Below are 11726 nucleotides of genomic sequence, written 5' to 3' on the forward strand. Positions count from 1 at the left end.
TAGACAACTTTTACGAAAAAGCTGCTGATATATGACCAACCGGAATTCCGGTTGGTTGGGCACATTCCATCCGGAATTCCGGATGAACCGGGAAGTTTAGTATTAAGGGTAAAAATAACTCTTTCAACCCATTTCTCTCATACAAAACACCCCACACATGATTTTACACTCATTATCTACCCAAATCTCTCAAAACTCACCCTTATTCTCTCTATTTTCATCATTTGGTAAAATAGATTTGGTCATCCACCATCATAGCATGTGCATCATATTCTTGTATATTTTTGGTTGACTTTGATGGTTATTTCAATCAATGGCTAGTTATGTTTTCTTTGATTTTTGCCATTTATTTTGTGAATTCCTTTGCCATCCTTTTTGATGAATCAAAAGGGGGAGAAGTGATAGGATTATTTTTTAATGTTTGGCAAAACCTCAATATCTAAGACTAACAATGTTATTTGAACTTAAGTGATATATTGAGGGGGAGTTTACAAAATCATGCAAGGTAAAACTAAAAGGTAAATTTCTTTTACCCTTGCACACATTAAGGGGGAGCTAATCTAATATTCATATTTAAAAATATCTTCTTTCCCTTTTAAAATAATCAAATTTTTGATATCATCAAAAAGGGGGAGATTGTTGACCCAAACTCTTAAGTATCATTGTTTTGATGATTAACAAATATTTGATTATTATTTGTTACTAATGATTTGTTGATTTTGTAGCAAAAACCAAAGTGAATTAGCATTTCAAAGTTAAACTTATGACCAAGGGCAAAATGGTCATTTTACCAAATTTTCCGGAAATGACCCGAAATGGACTTCAAGACTCAAGAAACTCAAGATAAAGGTTTAATTTCATTTCTTAGTCTTGTAAAGTGATTGCAAGTATACTTTAAGTCATAAGTATAAAATTTGGCTCACTCACGTACTAAAAAATAGTGATTTTTTAAAATGAGAAATAAATATCCTAAATTCACTTTTAAGAAAATACATCCCGATACGGTCGTAACGCAATTGGAATTTTTGAAATCGGATAAACGAGCTAAAAGTTATAAAGAATTGAAAAACGGGAAAATAGGCATAATTCAGATTTTGCTCTCTGTTTGCCATCCGGAATTCCAGATTGGCAACCGGAATTCCGGTTGCTTACAAACCGGAATTTCGGTTCCCCATCCGGACTTCCGGTTCGCGGCAGACAGCTTCGAAAATTAATCCCTAACGACTATAAACGGCTAGTTTTTCCCAAACTCTATATAAACTCGTTTTTTACTCAAAGTTGGATGTTGGCTGAGCATTTATTACATATACCAAACCAAATCCATTGATTTCAAAGAGCTTTAAAAGTTTAACTCATCCAAACACATATTCACACACTTGAGCCAAAATTTGTATTTATTTCTTCTAAGTGTGCTTGCTAATCACTCTAGGTTTCTCATTGTATTATCATACTTCTAGAGTGATTTTTGCTTGTAATATCAAACACATTCCCATATTGTGATTGAGGTGAGGTTGGCACCGGTTTTGTAAACAACCCGGTTAGAGTGAGATTGACACTTCAACAATCCGAAAAAGAGGTTGATAGTCCTTGGTGGTGGAAAACTATTGTAAGAGGTTTGGAAATACCTTGGTGAAAAATTCCCGGTTGTAAGGGTTAGTCAAGCCCGCTAACTTGGATCGATAGTTGAACTCAAAGCTAGGTCCATAGTTTTGAAGACCAAGGACGTAGGTGGCTTAGTTCTACCGAACCTTGTAAAATTCGAGAGTTTGCAATTTCTTAACCTTCAACTCGTTACATTACAAGTTTGATTATTTGCTATATCTATTTGATTGCCATATTATTTGCTTTTACTTGATAAATTTGATTTATTGCATAATTTGGCATATTAAGTTTTAAATTTCCGAAATTAGTTTAAATTTCCAATTCACCCCCCCTCTTGGAAACATATCTTGGGTTAACACAACCTGGGCTATTGCCCAGGGCCCAATAAACTAAAGGGCCCAATTCATTTACTTACCTTTTCAGTTTTTTTTTATTAAAATAAATGAAATCAAACTGTTCCCACTTTTAAAGGAAAGATTCCATTTCTAAAGACTGTTTTTATTCTCAATCCCACTTTTAATGTTAAATTGTTAATTCATAAATATTTAGTCAAACTCTCAAACGGTCAGTTGCTTTCATCATATATATATAATATTATATATTAAAAATCAAGAGTAAAATTCATGAATAGAAAGGGATAGGTAGGCTTTTGCAGACAAAAAAGAAAAAATAGCAGTAAGTGAAATGTTGATTCATTTTTATTTATTTTTGGTTGGCTCACCATCAAGGCATCAACGTCAATTTGGTCTCAAATGCATCAACCTCTCCATCAAGGCGTCAAGCTTAAAGTAAGGTATCTATATATATTTTAATATATATGAAGAACAAAGAAGTGAAATATGAATTTAATTTTTTTTTTGTCATATAGTATTTTATTCTTTCTTATTTCTTGATTTGTTTTTTTGCCAAAAAAATATGTAATATGTTGTTTTGTTTAGTGTTCAATGTTCATTCTCCTTTAATATCGTTAATCGTTCTATTATATTTTATTTTTATTTGCTATTTTTAATTAAGATTAATCACTAATTTTTATTTAATTATTAATTAATCACTACTTATTAGTACTACTTTTTTTTTTATTGTTGTAGAAATATCACTGCATAGATCAGAAAATTAATTGAAAAGGGTATTGGGCAATTGGCGACTGTAAATTTGTGAGAGTGAATTTTTTCAATTTGAAGCTTTTAAACTTTGAAGATGGAATTAGCAGCGAATACCAGGTTCTTTTGTTCCTTTTTTCACTTCTAATTTAATAAATTATTACTATATTGATTGTTCTTTGAAACATTATATTAGTTCTTGTGGTTTTTTTTTTCACTATGCCTCCTAAGATTAGAAAACATGAGTCTGGGTATGAAAAACGTAAGAAAAAGAAAAAAATTGAGGAGTTAACTCAATCTCAAAGAGGAGCTCTTGATAAATTTATTATAAAAGAACCACAAGTTTCTTTAGAAAATCATAATTATGACATTGTTGATGTTGAAATTCCTGAAAACATGGTTCCTAATGAGAATGTTAGTATTGAGAATCAAACTGAAAGTGTTGATGTGAAAAATAGAGGTGACGTGCCCATTGAAAATGATAGTGTGAAAAATAATAGTGACGTGCCCATTGAAAATGATAATATGGAAAATCAAAATTCTAATACTAAAAATAGTGATGATGATCATTTGAATAATTCACTTGAAAATGAAGATGTTTTAGAGGATAATAATAATAACAATGAAGAGCAATCAAACCCATTTGAACATTTGCTTGATATATTTGATCCAAGAAATTGGGATGCTCTTGATTAAAAAATGATTGATTTATTAGTGATGAAGGGTCCAAAAAGAGATTGTTCTATTATGAGTGGTTCTAAAGCTAAATTTTCTAGACGATTCACTGCTAATTTGTATACTAGAGTTTTATCAAATGGAGAGAAGTGTGATCGAGATTGACTTGTTTATTCAAAAGAGTTAGATAGAGTATTTTGTTTTTGTTGCAAAGTTTTTAAAAGTGGGATTGGTAGAGGCATGTTAACAAATGAAGGCTTTAGTGATTGGGCACATATTGGTGAAAGACTTAAAGAGCATGAAATCAGTATGGAACATGTTAAAAATATGACCACTTGGTATGAATTGCGTCTAAGGCTCGAAAAGAATCAAACGATTGATAAAGCTACTCAAAGACTAATTGAAAAAGAAAAAGATCATTGGAAAAAAGTTTTACTAAGAATTATTTTAATAGTGAAATTTATTGCTAAACATAACTTGGCATTTCGTGGTTCTAATGAGAAATTGTATCAAAATAGTAATGGAAATTTTTTGGGCTTAATTGAAATGTTGGCAGAGTTTGACCCTATTATCCAAGAACATGTTAAATGCATTACAAATGATGATATTCATAATCATTATCTTGGACATAACATCCAAAACGAGTTAATACTTGTGCTTGCTTCTGCAATTAAAACTGAAATCATTAAAAAAGTTAAACAAGCAAAGTATTTTTCTGTGATACTTGATTGTACTCCTGATGTTAGTCATCAAGAGCAGATGTCCTTGATATTGAGATATGTGGATGTTTCTTCACATTCTGTTAGCATTGAAGAATAATTTTTAGGATTTTTAAATGTGAATGATACAACTGGTCACGGACTTTTTGATGTTCTACAAAATGAGTTGAAAAAACTTAATCTTGTCATATTTGATGTGCGGGGACAAGGTTATGATCATGGGTCAAATATGAAAGGAAAACATCAAGGTGTACAAAAGAAATTTTTAGACATAAATCCAAGAGCCTTTTATACTCCTTGTGGTTGTCATAGTCTTAATTTGACATTATGTGACATGGCTGAATCATGTAGTAAAGCTAGAGATTTTTTTGGAGTTATTCAGCGTATTTATACGATTTTTGCCAATTCTACTAAGAGATGGCAAATTTTGAAAGATAATGTGAAAGGATTGACTCCAAAATCATTGTCATCCACTCGTTGGGAGAGTCGTGTAGATAGTGTTAAAGCTATAAGATCTAAAATGTCAGATTTTAGAGAAGCTTTACTTGAAGTGTCGGAAAAGGATGAACTTGATTCTAAAATAAGAAGTGAAGCAAAATCCTTAACAACAAATGAGCTTGGTGATTTTGAGTTTTTAATAGCAATTATTATTTGGTTTGAAATATTATTTGCTATTAATTTAGTTAGCAAGCTTTTACAATCAAAGGATATGCTTATTGATGTTGCTATGGAAAAAATAAAAGGGTTAATTTCTTTTTTCATGGGATATAGAGAAACTGGTTTTTATAACGCCTTGAATAATGCTAAGGAAATTGCTATTGAAATGAATATTGATCCAGTTTTTTCTCAAAGGCGCACAATTCGAAGAAAAAGACAATTTGATGAGAATTTGAATACATCTGTTGAGTTATCTGGAGAGGAATCTTTTAGAGTTAATTATTTTCTTTACCTTGTTGATCAAGCCATTGTTTCTCTTACTAAGCGATTTGAACAATATCAAGAATATGAAAATATTTTTGGTTTCTTGTTTACTTCTGACAAGCTCCAATCGTTAGACAATGCAAGTTTGAAGTCTTGTTGTAGTCATTTTGAAAAGGCATTGAAACATAATGAACATTATGATATTGATGGGAATGAATCATATGTGGAGTGAACATTATGATACTGGGAATGAATTATATGATGGGAATGAATTATATGTGGAGTTAAAGTTATTAACAAAAATCTTGCCTAGGAAAAAAATGAGAGCTATTGATATATTAAAGTTTTTGAAAGGCTTAGATTGTTTTCCTAATACAGTTATTGCGTATAGAATTTTGTTGACTATTCCCATGACAGTTGCTTCTGCAGAAAGAAGTTTTTCAAAATTGAAGTTGTTGAAGTCCTACTTGCGGTCTACCATGTTACAAGAAAGACTTAATGGATTAGCATTGATCGCGATTGAAAATGATATTTTGGAGACTGTAAAATATGAAGAGTTGTTGATGAATTTGCTTCAAAAAGTGTGCGAAGGATGACTCTTTTTAAGTAGAATGTTGATATTAGCTTAAAGTTTGTAATGGAAAAATAACAATTTTAATAAAATAGTTTGAATTTTTGGTGCTAAATTTTGTAAAATATATAATCGTAACAATAATATTTGAAAATATTATTAGTTTTTAGTTAAACTTCTTTTATTTGTTAGGGGCCCAAATTTTTAGAAATATTTAAGACGGCCTGCCCTACCCAAAGAGCTCTCCACATATATATATATATATATATATATATATAAAACATTCAACTTATTTTCTGATAGCAATATGCATGTACTGCGATGTTCCAAAAATCAACGGACATAGAGATAATATAAAAACCATATCTGAGAGTAACAAAAGTTGACGCGAGTTTGGTGATATGTATTATATCTCATTCTCATTGCCTTACCTTCACTTAATTAATTAGCTTCTCCCTCTATTCTTGAAGAGGGAGATAATAATGTTATAATATTTTACATAATTCGAAGTCAGTGATTATCAACTCAAAGAAGTAAATGGTGGAATGGTGATAAGAATAAGATCATCAAGAGCTTATACAAGCACTCAATTACAATATTTTTACTCGAATAATTTTTTACACACCTTAATTACTAACATATGATTTGTTTATTATTGTGACTTTTATCAGTCACCTATAAAAATATCATGGTCACATCTTGAAAAATATGTGAGGTTTGGAAACCTAAAACTAATAAACCGTAACTAACAAGACTAAAACATTAATATTCCAGTCTCATTCTAGAAAAAGGAAAAAAGTCAGAGTGTTAGCTATATAAATTAATTTCAAGAAAGAAAATAATAATAATAATAATAATAATAATTTAAAAGGAATTGATTCACATATACTATATGTGTATTTATATTGATTGATGAACAATATTCTGATTAAATTCAACGTATAGTATATATGACATTTAATTTAATGAACGGTATTTAGTTGTTTGGTAATATTATGTATAGTTAATAGAGTTCATGCTTTGTAGAAAAGAAATTGAAATAAAATGTTTTTTTCTTCTTCTTATAAATGGAGATCTTAAATGATGATATTAATATGGGAAGTAAGTGGGGAGCCTAAAAGGAACCTAATTGTTCATTCTGAATTGAGATGACGATAATACATATATATATGGTAGGACCCAGCTAATTATACTTCGAGAATATACCTATTTTCTATTCTTTCTTTCCAAATTGATCGATTGAAAAATACATCAAATTATTAATAAAATACTGAAAATAGACGTAAATAGGATAAAAGAGAACCTATCATCATATCGTCCCATTTACCATAATAAATAAATAATCCACCATATATCTTAATCCAAACGCGTCCCCTTCCCCTTATACTAAATACTCATCAATCACAGATCTGTTAACGCGGGGATAATCACGTGCCACACGTATGGTGTTACGTGTCCGAATCGCGGCATCGCCATAAGCTACGTGTTAAAAACCCACACTCTGTCTTCAATTTTGATCATTTATCTATATATATATATATATATATTAGTATCACACCGACTCTATCTGATCTCATCACATCTTATTCAATTCAATTCAGGAAAAGTCGAAAAAAAGAAAAAAGAAACCTCTCTGTTTTTTGGTTTCCGAAGAAATAAAAAAAAATGTCGTTCTTGGAGAAGGCCAAGGCGTTTTTGGCAGAGAAAGTGGCGGCGAACGTGAAGACCCCGGAGGCGAGTGTGACGGACGTGGATCTCAAGCGCGTGAGCCTTAGCTCCGTCGAGTACCTGGCCAAGATCACTGTGGATAACCCCTACGGCGTTGACATACCTATCTGTGACATCTGCTATCTCCTCAGAAGTGCAGGAAGGTTCGACACTCATCATCCATTCCCCTCTTATTATATCTTATCATTATATTTCACATAATTAATTCTATGGATCTATAAACATATATTTTTTTCATTCGAAGATCTCTGTTTCTTTTCTTTTTTCCTTGATTTTGTTCCGAAGAAACATATACTTAATTATATAACATGATGTGGATTTAGGGGCCGGCAAAAAGCAGGTCTCTGTGTATATCGATAGATCACTGATCATCTATATGTATAATGAATTGATACAAAAACTTTTGAGAGTATGTAAATAGAATAGATTATGAAGAAGATTTTGTTTGATCATATGACCTCATCATAAATACATATTGGATTTGTTTGAAATGAAAAACAGAGAGATAGCATCGGGTACAATTCCGGACCCAGGATCGCTGAAGGGGCATGACAGGACTTTACTGGAAGTACAAATGAAGGTGGCTCACAGCTTGCTGGTGAGCTTGGTAAAGGACATTGGTGCGGATTGGGACATTGACTACGAGCTCGAGATTGGTCTCACCATTGATCTTCCTATCGTCGGTAACATCACCCTTCCTCTAGAGAAGAAGGGTGAGGTCAAGCTCCCCACTCTCGCCGATGTCTTTTAAATGTTGCTTCTTTTTACTCCAAGCACATCATCGATACAAAAACAAAAAACTAAATAAATCCTTCTACCTAATTTCATGTTTATACATGTATTATGTACTGTTTTTGTGTAATTTTCTACCTTCATTGGTATTATCCTTCAGATTAATCAATATGCAAAAGTTTTTTATGCGCTTTACTTTTTATATTGTGTGGTGTTGAGATCGCATTACTCAATGTTTAATTTAAATTAAGTTCTTAATTTTGATCCATTAGTATTAATAATTCGGCCCATGTTCACACGTAAATTACAATTACACATCATAAATTATAAAAATAAAGATAACATGTTACTGTTGCAATTGTTACAATTTTTTCAGATTCTATATTTTTAGTAATTTTTTAAAATCTCAACTATTTTTTAAACTTCCCATACTAATAGTTTTACAACTTAATTTTCTAAAGGGTGGTTCCCACCACTTTGGTCCAAAATCATTAAGTAGTTCAAAAGATTATATTTAAATTATTAAAAAAATTAGTAAGTAGTTTAAAATGTTGTACTTAAATTACTAAGTAATTGTTTTTGTTGCAAAGTTATATTTTACACTAATTTTATCACAATTTTAATTAATCAATAAATATCTTTAAATATATATTTATAACATTAATATAATATATAAAATCTCTTTTAAAAATAAAAAATGATCTTAAAATTTCTAATATAAAAATATTATTCAATATTATTTAAATTAAATTTTAGAAAATATACATTATTTTTTATTTGTAAAATAAATTCTAAATAATTTTCTAGAATTATATATTTTTATTAATTAATTAAAATTGAGATAAAATTAGTATAAAATATGACTTTTGCAACTAAAAAACTGCTTAGTGACTTAAGTGTAATATTTCAAATTACTTACTAACTTTTGCCACCAAAAAATCTATTTAATAATTTAATTGCAACCTTTCAGCCTATTTATTGACTATTGCCGTAAAAAAAACTACTTAGTAACTTAAGTGTAACTATTCAGACTACTCAATGATTTTTGTTGCAAATTGCTCTTAAATATATTATTTTGGTAAACTAACCTAAATATTCTTATCAAATATAAAAGTTCTATATATAACATTATTTTTTTCTCACCAAAGGAAAGAATTTTGCACAATTTATGAAGAGTTTAAATAGTAATATGTGTAGTGAGATAAAAATGATGTTATAAATAAAAACAATTTTAATAAATTTAATGCTTCTAAAATTTAAAATATGTATTTTTTTTTAATTTTCAAAATTTTAAGAAAATATTTAAGTCAATTACAAAAATAATATATTTAGTAATGATTAATTAATTAAAAAATGTTTAAAGAAAAAAAAGTACTATGTTTTTTTTTTTTAATTTTTTTTTGTTAAAATCATATCTTACACTTATAAATTATAATTTATTTAATAAAATATAATATTGTAGACCTAAATAAGCCTAAAAGTAAAGATTGAGATTTATTTGCTATAAAATAAAGATTGATAATATAAGTTAGGGGTGTTCATTGGATGACATCCAATGTTTTTAAGCCCATCCGATCCGATCCAATCATCCAATTGGATGTTGGATTTTTGGAACCGATCCGATCCAATCATCTTGAACCAACCGATCCGATCTGATCCAATGGATGATTGGATCGGTTCGGTTCCATCCATTGGATGCATCCATTAGTTATCCATTGGATCGGATCGGATCCATCTGATCTTTTACAACCTTTATTTAGGCTGATTTAAAAAAAAAAAAATTATTTCAATTATAAAAACACTAATTACTCATCCAAATAATAAAAATATTTAATTGTAATGATTTAGAAGTTTACAACACAAATCTAATATAAAATTAAAAACATAAGTCTTAATAATTTGTAGGAATCCAACATAAAATTACAATAATACATCATAATTAAATAAAAAAGTTTAGTACATCAAATATAATATATGTAAACAGGAAATGTAATAAAATATAATATATTTTAACTTTAAAAAATATATATAATATATTTTTTATCTGAATATTAATTGGATGGTATTGGATCATTATTGGATTGGATCGGTCGGTTGGATCCATTGGATTTACATGTCATCCAAGAACCGACCGATCCAATATTGGATTTTTAAAAATGTCATCCAATCCAATCCAATCATGATTGGATATCCAATTTTTAGCGGTCGGCTGACATTGTATCAGTCAGTTTGTTATTGGATTGGATCATTTCTGCACAACCCTAATCTAAGTGATAGAAGTGGTAAGCTTGAGCACATCAACGCTATTTAATATTTTCTAAAAATTAAACCAAAATATTATTTGTATATATATATATATATATAGGTAATAGCAAAGCCCACGAAAACATAAACATAGTTTTTATTTTTTATTTTTTTATTGAGTTATTTTGGTAGACATGACTTTTAATAAATAATTGTGTGTGAGAATAAAAATCCTGTCGTATTCGATTAGTAAATTAGTTGAGCATATTCGTGGACAGGCGCTCTCACTAAGGGAATACGTCGTTGAGGAGTACAGTTCTTTTTTTATTTGGAATCAGCCAGCTGTAGCCTGTAGATATAAATATCTCTACTTTAGTCTTTATACTCTATTATTATTAGGATATTATTATAGCTGCCTAGATATTTTTTTTTTCTTTCCAAAAAACATAAAAAGGAATCAGTGGTGTTCTCTCGCTCCAAGTGAGTCTAATGTTCTTTGTCACTTTAAAATTCTAATGGTAAATGCTATTTGCCATTATATATAGAAATCTACTGGTTACTATAATATATGAATGAAAGAGAGACTTAAGCTTACTCTATCAGTAAGAATGGGTACTTGCAGGCTAATATGAAAGTTATAGCAAGTTCTTCCATTCATTTTCTCCTACTACTTTTTCCTCCATGATTTAATAAATGGAATATATTTTTAAAATATATAATTATAATTCTTTTTTATTTTTTTTCCAGCTATGTCTAAATTTTTTCAAAAATATTTTCCTCATTCGAAATTGTCTCAAAATCATTTAATTATTTTGAAAAAAAAATGGCAGTAAATATTGGGTTTTATTTAAATTACTCATGGATTTGATCTATGAAAACAACTTTGTGTGTGAATTATTCTTTTAACAAAAGGACTGTGCTTAGTGGCATAGGGTGAGATTTTTTGTTTTGGGGACTGCATATTGTAAAATATTAAAGATCTTTAATTTTATTAAGATACGAATTTTGAGATTATTTGTTAGATATTTAAAAAATGTTATTTTGAAAAAGAAAAAAAAATCAGAGACTTCGTGCTGCCCTATATTGACTGTGCTCTATTCATAATTCGTTACTGATCTGCTTAGGCGTAAAAACATTTTCCTTGCATAACTTTCATGTCCTCTTTTCAAAAATGGTTGGACAATTAAATGTTTTAAAGAGGTGTCATGCAAAAATTGTAATCTTCAGATCCTAAAACATATATATTTTATCACATTCACAGGGTGATTTGAAGCAATATTAATTAGTCGTACCAAGTCATTCCTGAATTCTTTAATTGTTGAGCATCTGGAAATTGGAAAAAACAAAATACTACCCATTATTAATAAACTAGTAACAACAATATTTATTAGGGTAATAGGATAATTCTATAATGCACCCCTAAAAAATAGGCAT

The 11726-nt window shown here is 29.3% G+C and overlaps 1 protein-coding gene and 1 pseudogene across 1 annotated transcript; both read left to right on the top strand.

Annotated features, from left to right (window-relative positions):
• Positions 1–2921: 2921 nt before the first annotated feature.
• Positions 2922–5613, top strand: LOC133795262 (uncharacterized; annotated as a pseudogene).
• A 1531-nt stretch (positions 5614–7144) lies between these two features.
• Positions 7145–8250, top strand: LOC133796779 (desiccation protectant protein Lea14 homolog). The gene is made up of 2 exons (XM_062234430.1): positions 7145–7459; positions 7818–8250. The coding sequence occupies exons 1-2, from the start codon at positions 7254–7256 to the stop codon at positions 8065–8067; spliced, it is 456 nt and encodes a 151-aa protein (XP_062090414.1). The 5' UTR covers positions 7145–7253; the 3' UTR covers positions 8068–8250.
• Positions 8251–11726: the final 3476 nt, after the last annotated feature.

Source organism: Humulus lupulus, chromosome 8 (genome assembly GCF_963169125.1).
Source record: "Humulus lupulus chromosome 8, drHumLupu1.1, whole genome shotgun sequence".
NCBI classification, from domain to species: domain Eukaryota; kingdom Viridiplantae; phylum Streptophyta; class Magnoliopsida; order Rosales; family Cannabaceae; genus Humulus; species Humulus lupulus.